Source organism: Elephantulus edwardii, unplaced genomic scaffold (assembly GCF_000299155.1).
Source record: "Elephantulus edwardii isolate Elephantulus edwardi_28Jun2011 unplaced genomic scaffold, EleEdw1.0 scaffold00252, whole genome shotgun sequence".
NCBI classification, from domain to species: Eukaryota; Metazoa; Chordata; class Mammalia; order Macroscelidea; family Macroscelididae; genus Elephantulus; species Elephantulus edwardii.
In genome coordinates this window covers 429,331-446,276 of record NW_006400002.1, presented here as the reverse complement: position 1 = coordinate 446,276, position 16,946 = coordinate 429,331, and the positions used below count along the sequence as shown (strand labels likewise).

At 38.8% G+C, this 16,946-nt stretch overlaps 2 protein-coding genes across 3 annotated transcripts in view; one reads left to right on the top strand and one right to left on the bottom strand.

Moving 5' to 3' along the window:
• Positions 1 to 12,561, top strand: part of CEPT1 (choline/ethanolamine phosphotransferase 1) — a 44,906-nt gene extending 32,345 nt beyond the window's left edge. The window contains exons 5-8 of the mRNA XM_006899292.1: positions 7,269 to 7,400; positions 8,228 to 8,386; positions 10,028 to 10,153; positions 11,671 to 12,561. Of these exons, the coding sequence (XP_006899354.1) occupies positions 7,269 to 7,400; positions 8,228 to 8,386; positions 10,028 to 10,153; positions 11,671 to 11,790 (537 nt within the window). The 3' untranslated portion in view covers positions 11,791 to 12,561. The remainder of the gene's footprint in view (positions 1 to 7,268; positions 7,401 to 8,227; positions 8,387 to 10,027; positions 10,154 to 11,670) is intronic.
• A 2,706-nt stretch (positions 12,562 to 15,267) lies between these two features.
• The window catches only part of DENND2D (DENN/MADD domain containing 2D), a 25,712-nt gene continuing 24,033 nt past the window's right edge, over positions 15,268 to 16,946 (bottom strand). For both annotated transcript variants that reach the window (XM_006899291.1, XM_006899290.1), the window contains exons 11-12: positions 15,775 to 16,014; positions 15,268 to 15,344 (exon numbers count right to left, since the gene is read on the bottom strand). In XM_006899291.1, coding sequence (XP_006899353.1) covers positions 15,268 to 15,344; positions 15,775 to 16,014 — 317 coding nt within the window. The remainder of the gene's footprint in view (positions 15,345 to 15,774; positions 16,015 to 16,946) is intronic.

Genomic DNA, 16,946 nt, shown 5'->3' with positions numbered 1-16,946 from the left:
GTGTCAGAGGCAATGAGATTGGCACAGGATAGAGCAGGTTTAGGGCTGTTGTACATAGGGTTGCTATGAGTCGCGAATGACTTGACGGCACATAACAACAAACAACAGTTACACTAGGAAAATCTGCAGTTAGGAACATCTCCAGATTATTGAAGAATAATGGTGTCAGTTTGAGAACTAAGATGTATTTAATCCAGGCCATTGTCTTTCCAATTACTTACTGTGCATCTGAGAGCTGGAGAGTGAAGAAGGATGAAAGAAAAAGAATTGACACCTTTGAGCTATGGTGTTGGAGAAGAGCACTGAACATCCCATTGAGAGCCAAGAGAACAAACAGCTTAGTCTTAGAGAAGGTGCAGCTGGAGTGCTCTTAGTTGGCAATAATGATGAGGCTTCACTTCACATGCTTTGGGCATTTTGCTAGGAGCAGCTGTTTCTTGGAGAGGGACGACGTGATGCTGGGAGGGGTCGAGGGTCAGCAAAGGAGAGGAAGACTCTCAACCAGGTGCGTTGACACAGTGACTGCTCCAATAGGCTCTTGTGAGGATGGCACAGGGTAGAACAAGGTTCAGATCTTTTGATCACAGGGTCGCTGTGAGTAGTACTCAACTGAATGGCACCTAACAACTATGTGAAGAAGAATGCGACATCAGTATTACAGGAGGATTCATCAACAACCTGCTTTATACAAATGATACAAGCAAGCTTGCTTTCTGGAAGTGAGAAGGATTTGAAACACTGCAAAAGATAAAAAACTATATCCTTCAATATGGATTACATCCCGACATCAAGAAAACAAATATCTTCACCACTGAGCAAATAGGCAACATCATAATAAGGATGGAGAAAAGATTTTAGTTGTGATTAATTTCATCTTACTTGGATTTATAGTCAGTACCCTCAGTGCCAGCAATCAAGAAATCAAAAGACAAGTGGCATTGGGAAAATACGCTGTCAGGGATCTCTCCAAAGAGCAAGGATATCTGTTTGAAGACAAAGGTGTGCCTGATCCAAGCCATGGTATTTTGGTTTTTTCCAGTTACTTGCTATACATCTGCAAGTTGGACAGTGAATAGGGATGACAGGAGAAGAATTGATGCCTTTGAGTTGGGGTGTTGCAGAAGAGGATTGAATGTCCTATGGACTGCCAAAAGAACAATCACATCCATCTTGGGCGATGTGCAACCAGGGTACTCCACCTAGGCAAACATCACAAAACTTTATCACACATATTTTGGGCATGCTGTCAAGAGGGACAAGTCCTTGGAAAAAAGACATCATTCTGGGAAAGACAAAGGGGCAGAGAAAGAGAGGAAAACCTTGAGCAAGATGGGTTGATGCAGTGACTGTTACAAGGGGCTCAAGCCTGTCAGAGGTGGTGAGGATGGTACATGATGGGGAAAGTCCAGATCTACTCATAGAAGTGTTACGAGTGCAGTTGACTTGATGGTATCTAACAACAATAGCAACATATATACCAAAATACCAGGCTCCATTGTAGCCAAGTTTCAGGATTCATCATGTAGGCTTTCATGAACTATGTAGTTTAATTTTTTTTCTATCTCATCTTAAATGTGCCCTTCAAAAGTATTTTAAATAGATCAGGCATTTTTTTTTCTTAAATATTTGATGAAGACTATAACATTTGTGTTAGATTAATTTATATTAAAATTATTTATCAAAAGGCATTCCTGTATTTTTTTTAACAACAGCTTCTTGGTCTAGGTACAGATTTCATGTGAGCAACATTAAGTGTTCTGTGATTCCCATTCTCAGTGTTAGCCATAGTTTGTTGTCAAACACCTTTACATAGTCAGTAGAACACAGACAGACATCCTAGAATTCTGTGCTTTTAGTCAAGATCCATCTAACTTATCAGCAGTGATATCCCTGGTACCACAACCTTTTCTGAGCCCAGCGTGAAATTCCTGGCAGTTCTCTGTCAATCTACTGCTCTAACCATTTTTTAGTAATCTTCAGCAAAATTTTGTTTTCACTTTATTGTTCTGTAACTTCTACATTCTATTGAATTACTCTTTTTTGGGAATAGGAATGTTGTTAAAACAGAGCACAGGAACTAAACTATATGGTTTAAAATCAAGAAAGGTGTGTTTCAGCTGTGTCCATATATCCAGTCTGTATATTGAACAAATTATTTGAGAAACTGGACTTTATGATGATGAATGTGACTTCAGGATTGTAGGAAGATTCATCAACAACTTGCCTTACACAGATGATGCAAGCTTGCTTGCTGAAAGTGAAGAGGATTTAAAACACATGCTACAGAAGATAAAAGGTTATCGCCTTCAGTATAGACTGTATCCAAACATCACGAAAACAAAAATCCTAACCATTAGGCAACACCAAGATGATTGGAGAAAAGATTGAGGTTGCCAGTGACTTGAATCCACAATCGACCCTTTGGAGCAGCAGTCAAAAAATCAAAAGGCATGTGACATTGGGCAAATTTACTGTCATGTATCTCTTCAAAGTGCTAAAGAGCAAAGATGTCTGTTTAAAGACTAAAATGTGCTTGATCCACACCATGGCGTGGGTTTTTTTTTCTTGATTTTGGGGGTTTTGATTGTTGTTTGTTTGGCTTGATGTTTCAGTTTTTTGGAGAGTGAGTAGAGATGGGAGGGGACGGATTGATACTTTTTTTAAAAACTTATTTATTTATTTTATTTTATTTTATTTTTGTGTGAGTGTACCATCAAATCAGATCTGACTGGTACAGGAGGAGATTGTCCCTCCTTTCCCGGCAGAGCATCTGGTGGATTTGAACTGTGTTCCTCTGGGATTGGAATTGACACCTTTGAGTTGAGGTGTTGGAGAAGAGTACCAAATACACCATGGACTGCCAAAAGAACAAACAAATAGGTTTTGGAGAAAGGCAACCATGGTGCTGTTGAGGCAAGGATGGTGAAGCTTTCCCTCACGTACTTTGGGCATGTTATTAGGAAGGGGCAGTTCTTGGAAAGAACATCATGCTTGAAAAGACGGAGAGTCCGTGAAAGAGAGGAAGACTTTTTTTTTGAGAGGAAGATTTTTAACAAAATGGTTTGATACAGTGACTAACAGTGGGCTCAAGTATTTCAGAGATGATGAGGATAGCAAAGGATATGGCAAGGGTCAGACCAGTTGTTCCTAGGGTTGCTGTGAATAATAGTTGACTTCACAGCACACAGCAATAACAGCAACAATATTTGGAAGAAAGTTTGTGCCTGTAAGAAAACCAGTCTTAACAGCTTAGTAACTGATACTCTGCATTGATTCAAACTATTAAACCAAGACATGTCCCTTGTAAATCTACAGAGATGTTGAGAATTTGTTTTTCTACCCATCACCTTTTTAAAACAACAACACCACAAAGAAAGATTAGACTGATAGTTGGATGTATAATCTTATGAAATTTTTTCAGTTTTCCTCTGCTTTATAGAGCACATTCCAGGACCTAAGAGAGTTCTTGTTTTTCCTGGATTTTAAAGATTACAGAAATTCTGGGTTGGCCTGAGAGGAAAGTGCTTATAATTGCTATAGAGTAGATGCACTTTTTGTCATTGTGGGTGAGTTTCATGGAATAAATAATGCTGCAAGGAGCAAGAATGGGAAAGACAATGTTCCCATTCATGTTACGAATGTGAAGTGAAAGTGAACGCTTTTAGTGGATTTTTTTTTGTGATTTCAATTGGCACCAAGTTTTTTCTTCTTTAATTGACTACCTTGTGAGGTTTGGGATCCCTCTGATTCCAGCTCTCCATTCGCTTTGCCTGTTTTCATGTAACTAATGTAATTTTTTGTTATTGTTGTTCTTAGAGGGACTAAGTATATGTTTATACTCTTTTTCAAGAATAATTCTCCATTAAAAGGAGGAGAAAAGGAGAAGCAGATACTACTCCTTCAAGAAATGTATTGAATGCCTGCACTATCCAGGAATCCAATATGGATTACATCTCAATATCGAGAAAATAAAAATTCTCACCACTGGATCAATAGATATCATCATGATAGATGGAGACAAGATTGAAACTGTCAGCTAATTCTTCTTACTTGGATCCACAGTCAACACACTTGGCACCAGTAGTCAGTAGATCAGAAGATGTATTGCATTGGAAAGTCTTCAGTCAGTGACATCTCCAAATTACTGAGGAAAAACAATTATGTTTGAGGAGTAAGGTTCATCTGATTCAGGCCATCTGAGATTCCAGCACATCTGAGAGCTAAACAGTGAATAAGGATGAAAAAAGAATTGATGCTTTTGAGTTGTGATGTTAGAGAAGAGTACTGAATATCCCATGGATTGCCAACAGAACAGATAGGTGTTCGAGAAAGCACAGCCAGAGTGCTCCTTGGAGGCTAAAATGACAAAACTTTGTTTCATGTGCTTGGGACATGTAACTACTCCTTGGAGAAGGACTTGATGCTTGTAAAGGTGGCAGGATAGCGAAGAACAGGAAAACCCTTAATCAGGTGTAGTCACCCAGTGACTACAGCAATGGGCTCAAGTATGACAGAGATGATGAGGATGGCACAGGGTAAGACAGGGTTCAGATCTGCTGTTAGAGTCATTATGAGTCATACTCAATGACATCTAACAACAACAAGAACAATATTCAGTGCTCTACAAAGAATTGGGATGGGGAGGGAAATCAAACAAAATCTGGAAGCCATCTTTTGTTTGAATGTATAGCACTGTCACACAGAACAACTAACATGGACCAAAGAATGTGTAGTATCCTTTGCCTATAATATAAGCCTGTGGCTTACCCACTTGTTTTGTGGTCCAAGCTGTGTATGTCTGGCTTTTTAAATGTCCTGTGTTTATTCTTTTTTCTTTCAAAGGGCAGTACTTCCCGTGGTCCTTGAGTCTTTTTTTCTAAACACAGATAGAGTCGTGATTGATGCTTCTTTCAGTGTAGTGTGGCGCAGATTGCTATTGTCTGGAATTGGTACTCTTTCAATACCCAGCTCTAACACAGGAATACCCCTGTACTGGATTAGTGCTTCTTTGAGAATCTGGATGAGTATAATATTTCCCCTTTGCCAGAAAGGTCCTTTGTCTCTGGGAAGGAAAAAAGAAAAGGGAGAGGACCAGTAAACTGGCCAGTGTATTTCATTTCAGCCAGGTGCATCAGATTTAGATTGTCCCTGGTTTCCTGAACTAGAATAGAAAAAAAGCTGTTGGCGTTCAAAGCAACCGAAGTATTGATTTTCTCCTCTATTAAAAACAGGTTTTGAACTTGAAGTGGAAGCTTGCAGACCCTAAAGGAAGGATAAAAACCAGTTAAGGACTTGAAGGACCATGAAGGACTAGACTTGATTTTTAAGTTAACCTGTTGCGTTTTAGAAAATTAAATACTACCACAATTCTATTTTAAATTTGAACAGTCTATTTGTGTGCGCTCTTCTCTCTCTCTCTCTCTCTCTCTCTCTCTCTCTCTCTCTCTCTCTCTCTCTCTCTCTGTCACAGCTAGCTGCAGTTTCATAAGAGGTCATAAGGTTGTGTAAGCAGAGTTCTTGAGAATTTTGGAAAAAACGGAGTGTCTAAACATTATTGTTTGCCCAAAAAAAGTCTAAATCTAGAGTTTTATCCATGCATAAAAAAGGAAATGTCACACTTTCTATTTTAAAAACTCACTTTCTACCTTATGGACTTTTACTATCTTATATAATTTGCTTGTTAATGGAATGTATTTTACTGCTATTTTCTGGACAAAATTTGACAGTAAGGATAGATGAAAGGGAGGTGCAGAAAGCAAGAAAATCATACATTCTTCTAAAAGTTCAGTACAGGTATTTTGAGGTTCCATTTAAAAGATTTTGTTTTCAAGATTTATGTACATGGTCTTGATCCATTCAGTCTGTCTGTCTTTAAGAAATCAATTCCTATTTTTTTCTATACTGTTTTATAAAAAGCTATAATGTATGATGTATGATTTACTTCTGAAAGCATCTACTTTTATCATTATGGATTCTCAGTTGTAGGCTATGCTTTCTTGGATGTGTTTGATGTGTGTTCCTCTGTGTAAGGGCCTTTTCAGTTGCTCTCTACTTTTTCCCCTAATAATTTGCAGTTGAGAAGTCATCTGGGTAGAACTTTCCTGTCAGTTCTCTAGCTTACAGGTTTTTTGTTCTACTTGCAAATATTTCTGTTTTATGCTCCATACTTTCTCTCTCACAGCAATTAGTAGTGAACTACAGATTTAATGGTAAAATTCAAAAACTGCACAAAGAAAAAGCCAAGGTGCATTTCTCTTACAAACGTCCAAAAGACAGCGTGGTTCACTGTTGCCACACCTCTGGGATACATTAGGTGAATCTTTGTTAGTTTATAACAAAACTTAATAAAATTGGATTGATTTCTTTTTAAAAGTTGGTATCAGGAGATGTGAGATTAGGCTCATCTCCTGAGACTTGTTATGTACAGGCATACCTTGTTTTACTCTATTCCACTTTATCATGCTTAACAAATTGAAGGTTTGTTGCAATCTTGTGTCGAGCAAGTCTATCAATGCCATTTTTCCAATATTATGTGCCCATTTCGTGTCTCTCTCAGTTTGATAATTCTCACAATATTTTGTAAATTTTTCTTAATTTCTCTCACACTGAATAGAGTGCTAAATAAAAAACCTTCTGCTGTTGAGTTAATTATGACTCAGGAGACCTTGTAGGACAGAATAGAACTGCCTCTAGAGTGTCTAAGACTACATCTTTATAGAAGCAAACCATCAGTCCTTCTCCATTGGAGTAGCTCAAGGATTGGAAGTGCTAACCTTTCAGATTAGCAGCTCAGTGCTTAATCTTTCATGCCACCAGGGTGCTTTTTAATAAACAAAATTATAGTGTGTGAGCTCTGGTGGCTTAGTGGCTGCCAACCCAGAAGCTCTCTGATCAAATCCACCAACTACTCAGAGTGAGACAAATTGGCAGTCTTTCCATGCACTTTACAGCTTCAGGAAACCCTCTAAAGGGTCAGCTTAAGTCGGTTTCAACTCAGTGACATACAACAACAACAACAGAATAGTGTAGGCACAGGGAAACCAAAAATTTTGCTCTGGCTTGCTTTATTGCTTTATTTGATTACTGATAAGAACTTGGCAATATCCCTGAGGATGCCTATACTTGTTTGTAATAGAAAGGAAAGGGAAATTTTTTCTAAACTTGAAAGAATGGACAACTGTTTGGGAATATGAACCAAATATCTGAAAGTACTATTTTATTATTTAGTTGGAATATATTTTAATTGTTCTCTCTCTCTACCATTAAAGATTCCAGTGCTGAATATTCAAATGAAAATTTTTCCTGCACTTTGTACTGTAGCAGGGACCATATTTTCCTGTACAAATTACTTCCGTGTAATCTTCACAGGTGGTGTTGGCAAAAATGGATCAACAATAGCAGTAAGTATATCTTTACTTAATTTTGAATGATTACTTATGCTAAACCTATTTTTGTGGTAGGTTTGGGGTTTTGTTTCTCATTTGAAATGTATAAAATTATTTCATTTAGAGTTTCTCCTTCGTCTTTAAAAAGATTAATATCCAAAATTTCTGTTTTACTTGCTCATGCGTACATTTACACCATTATACACCTACTTGTCACTTACCACCAATCTCAGTGTCCACCGTATTATCTACTCACTTATCAACACCCTCATTATCCATCATATTTTCTGTCTATTTTGTACACTAATGAATTACACCTGGCAGTAGTCAACACCTAGGTACAAGGCTAGGGTAATGACAGCCAAGATGCTTATGGTTGTGCATCACAACATGACTGAGTCATGAATCTGAATGGCTTGGTAGTTAATGTAATAATGAAATTTTACAACTGTATATGATCATCTTCTGTTTTGTGATCTGATGTCATCCTGCATTTTCATTTAATGCCAAGTTTGTCTTTGAAATCTAAGTTATGTTGAGACGTGATGAGTATGTGTATAGTCATATATTTATGCTCACACGTTTATATACACATGTATGTAAATCATATGATCTGCTTTATACAATAAACCAAATTTCTTAAATTAAATCCTCAGTTTGTGCCAAATTAGTTCATGGAGCCGGTTTTCACCAGCTCTTACAGAAATGGGAAAAAAGAAAGAAAGAAATGCCAGCTGTTAGGCACCAGCAGTTCTTCACAGTTTGGATTGAGCTGTTTTGCAGCATATCCCTGAAGTGTCTGATGAATGAATACTACTAACTCTTCTCTTTTTGCTATACAGGGAACAAGTGTCCTTTCTCCTTTTCTCCATATTGGATCAGTGATCACATTAGCGGCAATGATCTATAAGAAATCAGCAGTTCAGCTTTTTGAAAAGCATCCCTGTCTTTATATACTGACATTTGGTTTTGTATCTGCTAAAATCACTAATAAGCTTGTGGTAAGCATTGAAGTTTTGTTTCATTTACCTTTCGTCTGACTTTGGTATTATGATAGTATTTTTTATTAGGTAGCATTCTAGGCAGAGCTAGAGCATGTTCTCCTACAGTCCAGATCTCGTCACATTAGGTTGGGGGCTGTTTCTATTCTTTTATGAAGTGAAAACTTGAAATTACTAGGAGCTCCTTGTGTATCTACACTTTCTGTGCAGTTGAATTTGGTTATTTGCTCTCTTCAGCCTCAGTCTGGACAGTCAACTTAAGTTTTGGGTAAGACACTTCTTTTAAAGTTTTATTTTGCTTTTGGGCCGTAGCTTACACATATAATTTTACATTGTCAGAGGGGTTTTATTTATTTTTTTTTTTTTGGTTGGTTGATTTTGTTTGGAATTCAGAAATTGCTAACTTATTCTTGAAATTTGATATTTGAACACAATTTATTATGTAACTTGAAATTTGTAATAATTATTAATATTTTATTATTATAATAATATAATTTGACATTTTCTCTTTGAGTGCAACTGATTTATTATATAACTTCTTGTTGTTTTGTGCCACTGCGTTAACACCGACTCTATGTACAACAGTTCTGAACCCTGCCCTATTCTGAGACAGTCTCACTGTCTCTGACACACCTACCCCCATTACCCTAGTCACCGAGTCAGTCTTTCTCAGCTAGGGTCATCCTCTTTTGCACTGTCCCTCTACCCTTCTGAGCATGGCGTCCCTCTCCAAGGACTGGGCCCTTCTTGCAACATGCCCAAAGTATGCCAGATGAAGCTTTAAAATCCTTGCCTCCAAAGAGCAGTCTGGTTTCACCCTGTTCAGGACAGACCTGTTTGTTCTCTTGACAGACCATCTTTTCTTCTATCATCTTTAGTCAGTGTTCAGCTCTCTGATGCATAGTAAGCAATTGCAATTGCAAGGACATGGCCTGTATCAGGAGCACCTTAATCTCTAGACTGACATCATTGCTCTTCAGTTCCCTGGAGAGGTCACTGAGAGCAGATTTTCCTAATGCAAATCATCTTTTGATTTCATGGCTGCTGGTACCAAGAGGGTTGATTGTGGAGCCAAGCAAGCTGAAGAGATTAACAATTTCAGTCTCTTCACTGTGATGCAGCCAGTTGGCCCAGTGAGAATCTTTGTTTTCTTGATGTTGAGCTTCAATCCATATTGAAGGCTGCAGTCCTTGACCCTCTGCTGTAAATGCCTCAGATCCTCCTCAGCTTCAGCAAACAAGATTGTGTCATCAGCATAACACAGGTTGTTCATGAGTCTTTCTCCAATTCTGATGCCACATTCCTCCTCCCAGAGCCCTGTCTCCTGGATGATTTGTAGGATCTTAGCTGAGAGCAGAGAGTACTAGAGGAATGTCTGTCTGTGTTTCATTGACTATGCAAAGGCATTTGACTATTTGGAACTCTGAGAAGAATGGGAATCCCAGAACACTTGATTGTACTTATATGAAAACTATACTTGAACCAGGAGGCAGTCATCAGAACAGAGCAAGGAAACATTGCATGGTTCAAAATCAGGAAAGATGTACGTCAGGAATGCATCCTATCCTTCCTTCAATTATATAGCTTACAATTGCTCAAATAAGAAAATACTTATATTGGTTTGTTCTGTTTTACTCATAGGTTGCACATATGACAAAAAGTGAAATGCATTTGCATGACACAGCATTCATAGGTCCAGCACTTTTGTTTCTGGACCAGTATTTTAACAGCTTTATTGATGAATATATTGTACTTTGGATTGCTTTGGTAAGTATTGTATTAATGTCTTACTTCATGATCTGTAGGCTTTTTTTTTTATTTCAGTGCACCACCTGAGAGAGATTTGGAATATCAGTTCTGCTTCATAAATTTCAGTGCATATAAATTAAAATCTTTTTGCTGTGAAAATCAGTAATTGGTACACCCTGTGGGCCACTGGCCTGTTTTTTTGAAGTTAAGTTTTATTGAAACACAGTAACACCCAATTATGTATATGTTACTTGTGACAACTTTCTTGCTACAGTAGTCACAGAGTTGAGCAGTTAGAATATTTACTGTCTGATTCTCAAAGAAAGGTTTTGTTGACCCTTGGTGTAATGGAAAGATCTTTGAGGAAATTGAGTTACTACATAGAATTTAATTGAAGCTTAATATAGAGAGAAGACGGAAGCCATTGTTCTTTTTTTTTTTTAATTAATTTTAATGACAGTTTACAGAGACTTAGGTTTTCTATTCATTCATTGTTATACTTTTCTCCCTGCCCACCACCCCCAGTATACTCTTCTCTTTGAAATGTAAAAGAAAAATTTTTTCATTGTTACAATCCCTCTCTCTGGAGTCTGCTCCACTGCTCCACTGTGGAGCCTTTATTCTGGACTCCTGTCATGACAATAATACCTAGTCACATATCCCTTTTTAACAGTTCTCTCCCTCATCTGTTTCAATGCAGTATACTTTATTTATCCCCTCTTTCTCAGTCTTCCCTCACCCCCAGTGTCAGTCTCATTTTACAACAGTGGTCCCATGCAGTATTTGTCCTTTTGTGACTGAGATATTTCACTCGGCATAATGTCCTCCAGGGTCACCCATTTTGTATAATTTTGTTTTTCAATGCAGCATAGTATTCCATTGCGTGAATATACCACAGCTTCTCTATCCATTCGTTTGTTGATGGGCACCTGGGTTGTTTCCAGCTCTTTGCTATTGTGAACAAAGCCGCAATAAGCGTGTATGCATATATCTGCTTGGGTGGTGGTTATGGTTTCTTTAGGGTCTATTCCCACTAGTGAAATTGCTGGGTCAAATGGTATTTCTATTTGGAGCTTTATGAGAAAGCGCCATACAGCCTTCCATAGTGGTTGCACCATTTTACATTCCCACTAACAGTGAATAAGGGTTCCAGTTTCTCCATAGCCTCGCCAGCATTTGTTGTTTGCTGTCCTGTTAAATTTTGCTATTCTTACTGGGGTGAGATGATATCTCGTAGTTGTTTTGAAGCCATTATTCTTTATGAATCTAATTTTTTTTTGTTTCAAAATCTCTGTAAATGTTCATTAAAACTAATAAAAATAATAATTTAAAAAAAACCCTAGTGAATGGGAATGATTGTATGACATACAATGTGAATGAAGGATAGTGTGACACCCAATGTATGCAATTGAGATTTCATATCCAAACCAAAATAAAATAAAAATTTGTTTAAAAATTTAAAAAAAAATGAATCTAATTTTTTAATGAGACTTTTTTTAAAATCTAAGAATCTAATCGTCTCTTTTTTCCCACAGGTCTTCTCATTCTTTGATTTGATCAGATACTGTGTCAGTGTCTGTAATCAAATTGCATCTCATCTTCACATACATGTTTTCAGAATCAAGGTGTCTACAACTCATTCTAATCATCATTAATGATGTCATTGGTGTTATATAGGAAAGTCGTTTTCTGAAGAAATGAATCTGAACATATTAAGGAAAATGAGATGGATAAGAACAAATATAATTTATAATAATCAATGTTGTATAACTTTTATCCTTTGTTACTGGTAACACTCCTTAACTATCCTTTGTGAGAATGGGAATGTCAGTTCCCATCCTGTAAATTGTACATGTGGTCTTACAGGGTTTGGCCCAAGAAAGCATGCAGGAGGAAAAGTGCCATGTGTTTGTAATCATCCTGAATTCAGAATAAATTGTCATAGGGAACAGATCACCCCAGTGCCGAAGATTTCTAATGTAGAATGTTTGCCGGCCAAAAGCAGATTGCTTTATAATTTTAACAAGTCACCATCTTTTATTGACATCTTTGTTTAATGTCTTCTCAAGCTTTCTTTTACTAAAAGGCTCATCTTGTGGCACAGATATATCCCACTAGCTTGTGAGGTGAAACTAGTGATAAAACATTGAATTTGGAATGGAAGGTTTCCTATCTTTTCATGGTTTGAAGAAGTCATTTTTTTTTTAATTGCTGTAGAAGTAATTCTCTCTCATGGGATTGGGAAATTCTGTTAGCATGCAAATAATGTAACTTTGTTGATCCATTTTATTTTTTTAAATAAATATATTATCTGAAAGCCAGCTTTTCCCCCTCAGTTTTATTCAGTTGAAAGATACTAAATTTTAATGTCTTTTCATGCAGAGTTTATTTCTGTTCTGTAACAAATAAGGAAATTTGATCAGCTGCATTTTCATGATGTATCCTGTGACCATTCTCTTTTGTATAAACTATTTAACTTAAAAAAAGAGAGCTATGTTTATTTTCTTGCTCAATAAGTTTTCTTATAATTATTAGTCATTTAAGACTCTCAGACCATCTCTCTCAAATGTTCACTAATTTCCTGGCTTCACCAGGAGTCACTTTGCACTCTTCTGGCTACTCTGAATTTGTATACTGCAATGTGAGATGGAAAACAGGTGACTCAGTAACTACGAGCTGGGTCAGCCTTCATTGTGTATAGATAGTAGAGTTGCTTAAATGAAGAGATAGCGGAAAAGATCTTTAACTGTTGGTTAAAATTAGTTATCTTACTGGTCTTTATACCTGTCTCTGTAATTACGGAGCGCTGGTCACCTAGTGGTTAAGGAGTTGCACTGTCAACCCAAAGGTAAGCAGTTAAAATCCACCAGCTGCTCCTCCAGAAAAAGATGGGCCATTTTCTCCTGTGTGAGTTACAGCCTCTGGAAACCCACTGGAGGGTCAGCTATAAGTCAGTTCCAATTCAATGACAATAAATAGCAAACATTTCTGTAATAGTAGATAAGCAATGCTTATAAACTGCCTTGCTTAGTAGCCAGAACTCTGCTTATTTGCTAGATTTTGAAATATTTTTTAGTTCCGTTAGATTTAGAAACTACTGCCTTAAACCACCTAAAAAAATGCAGCAACTCTTGGAAGGTGTGAAGAATAGCAGTGTCATTAGGATGGTGTGCTGATAGTGAAACACATGCTGTTGTTGTTGTTGTTGTTATTGTTATATGCCGTCGAGTCACTTGCATTTCATAGTGACTCTGTATACAACAGCCCTAAAACCTGCTCTATCCTGTTTAGCCTTTTTGTCTCTGACACACCTACCCGTATATCCCCAATCACTGAATCAATCCATCTCATCGAGGATCTTCCTCTCCTGCTCTGTCCCTCCACCCTCCCAAGCATGACGTCCCTCTCCATGGACTAGTCCTTCCTTGCAACATGTCCAAAGTATATCAGACAAAGCTTCAGAATCCTTGCCTCCAAGGAGCAGCCTGGTTTCACCCTCTTTAGGATGAACCTGTTTGTTCTCCTAGTAGTCCATGGTATTCAGTGCTCTTCTCCAGCACCACAGCTCAAAGGCATCAAGTCTCCTTCTATCAGCCCTATTTATTTTCCACCTCTCTGAGACATAGCAAGCAATTGCAAAGACCATGGCCTGGTTCAGGTGCACCTTAGTCTCCAGACTAACATTGTTATTCTTCTGTATTCTAGAGAGGTCTCTTGACAGCATACTTTCCCAATGCAATTAGTCTTTCAGTTTCCTTGCTGCTTGTGTCCTGAGTGTGATTGTGGAGCCAAGCAAACTAAAGCTGTTAACAGTCTCAATCTTTTCACCATCTAGCATGATGCTGCCAATTGGCCCAGTGGTGAGAATCTTTGCTTTCTTGATGTTGAGCTTCAATCCACATTGAAGGCTGCAGTCCTTGACCCTCCCTAAAAACTCAATAAAAAAAAAAAATCAAGTTACAGTCATGACTTTACCTTGACTTTAATAACCTTGGATTCCTATCTCATCTTCAAAAAAACTCTTGTGTTTGGATCAAATCCATGAATCTCTAAGGGCCACTATCACACAAGCATGAAAAGGATAACATTTTTGAAAGATACTTCTAAAGAAAGTTTCCTATGCCCTGCAGTGTGCAAGCAGAAGTTGTCAGTAGAATAGAAGATGGAGTAGGTGACCACTACACCCTTTAGGAGCCTTAAGATTGATCTCTTTCTTAAAGGGAAAAATGTTGGTGCAGGGATCCTGCTGTCACCTTTGGCTGTAGAATTAAAGTAGGCTTCTCAAAATCTTGACCAGTTAGAGTTAGGATGTATAAAGTTGGAGGCATGAGACTAATCCAGATCTTTTAATGGACAAACAGACCTATATATGGAAGGTATATACTTCTCTTCACTGGCTTCTGTTGTCTGAAATACCTACCCTGAAGTTTCCCTCCAAGAAGAGCAGTCACATCCCTGTAGCTAAGAATTTGTAGGATTGTGGATAACACAGCTGTTCTTCCCCCCAGTACTATGGCGCTCACCTGTATCCACCGACCCTCCTACTAAAAGATGAGGGGCTCCGGAGCCCTGTAATGCTCTCACTTCAAACAGCCCCAGGAGTCAGGGCCCCCAAAACCAGGCCATCCACTTATAGTTCCGTTTTTTTGTCACATCATCTGTCTTACTCTCCTGTTAATCCTCCCATAGTGGAAGCAAAAGATGCAACACATAAATAACAAGATTTTCATCTTTATTTTCATTCTCCACAGAGCTTTTTCATGTTGAGGGGTAGGGTCTTGAGGCCACAACTGCTTTCTCTGCTTGAGGGTTTTATAGTAGTGGTTTCTGCAAGAGGGCAGTAGCAACAACTTGAAACCAAGCCTCTACAACATCAGTTCTACTGTTCCCCCATTCTGTGTCACCTCTGCAAAAAAAAATGCAGCTTTAAGTCCGGCTCAGGCCCTCCAAAGTCCTGAGTAAATTGATTCCAAGAATCCCAAACTCGGACAGCAGCCTGAACCTAAATCTGGGTGCCAGGACTCAGAAGGAGGCTGTGGACACATGAAGAGCTTCACTGGCCCCGCCATGCTGGCAGGAGCCCAAGTCCAGAACTGGCTTGGTAGTCTAGTCAAGCCTGATGACTATAGTTCTTATTTCACAGTCTTTTCCCTTGACTTCTTCTGTTTCTTCTGTTCCTCATATTCAAGTATTTTCTGTTGGAAATATCCTGTGGGTTCAAATACAGGTTTTAGAATTAACTAATCTCAGAGATGGTGATGAACTCAGACACGAGAGTCCTACCATAAACCAGCCCATACACACTTGCATTCCTGCAAGGATTCCCATGCCCTCTCAGGCGTCCAAATACCCATTTTGTTCCCAAAAAGGGGGGGAGGGTCCCTCAAGCAAAGAATAATTAGCTAGAATTAACTCCAGATTAAACTGAGGAAATGATCCAGCTCAGGTGGCTATGAAATAATACCCACAAAATGTCAGCCCATGGGATATTTTCAAGTTATTACTCCCTTGCAGTTCCACTGGTAAAATGAGATATCCTGTGGGCCTCCTGAAGGAAATATTCCTTCCTTCCACATCATCTTCCACAGGGCTACCCCCGACCTGAAGGAGGGTGTCCTCTCTGGGATTAGAGTGTTTACCTGCAGGAGAATTCTTGCTCTTCTCAGCTTCCTGAATGAAAAGGGAGAAGAGTTGTGTCTTCACAAACTTCTTAACAAATCGGCGGTTAGCCTTGGAGAGCAGAGCCTTACAGAAGGACCGTTCTTGGAAGTGGCCGGGCCCATTTCCCTCCCTTTTGATATAGGAAGTATAGTGGCCCACAGTCTTGACAAAGAACTGCACAAAAGGGCTTGAAACATGTTCATTGATTTGTTCTAAAGCTGTAGGGGATGCAGAGAGACTTATGTCAGAAGAAGAATGGAATTAGTCAAGCTCTCACCTCCAATTGTGACTTTCATTGTAGACAGCTCCTAGGGAAATTGTTTGGCTGGGGTTGACCATTAATGACTCGCTGAAATGGGGAACAACAAACCCCACTGCCATGAAGTTGATTCTAACTAATAGTGACTCCATATTTCCAAGGCTTAAATCTTTCTAGAAGGAGACTACCTACCTTTCTCCTGGAAAGCAGCTGTTGGATTTGAACCGCAGAACTTTTGGTCAGCTGCTCAATATGTTATGCACGACGGCTACATTACTTAGGAAGAGTACAATATCATCTTCTGGCTTCCCCTAGGATCTAGTACTCTGGGGCTAACCCAAGACTGTTGGCAAGTTGATTTTAGTTCTGGAAGGGAATTTGTGGCACTTAGACCCAGGAACTCCATGGAGAAAACGAAAATCGGAGGGGTCTTGGACTTACTCAGGGAGTGCGGAGGGCATAATCTATAGGGAATTGGCTGACAACTCAAAGGCTATGCCTTTTTGGTGTTTCAAATCTACCAGTACTGCCTTGGGAAGGGGGAAAAAATAGCCAGTCTTCTCTTGTGTGATTTATAGCCTCAGAAAGGCAATGGGAGGTCAGCTATCAGTCAATTCTAATTCAAGTGCTATAAGAAAGAAAGAAACTCTCATTGCGTACCCCTATGATAAAAATAATGCCCTAAAATATAATACTTTTAGACTATTCTCTCCCCCATAGACTTCAATGCCGGTTGCAGAGTGGATTATATTTGGGGGTAGGGGGTGGGGTTTGGGGAGGTGCGGGGGGATTGTGTACCAATGAGGGAGTTTTGCTTTTCAAGGAGAGGAGCAAAAGGGAGGGGGGAGGGGTTTGTGCGGGGAGAAGGGTGCAACAATGAATGAATGGAAT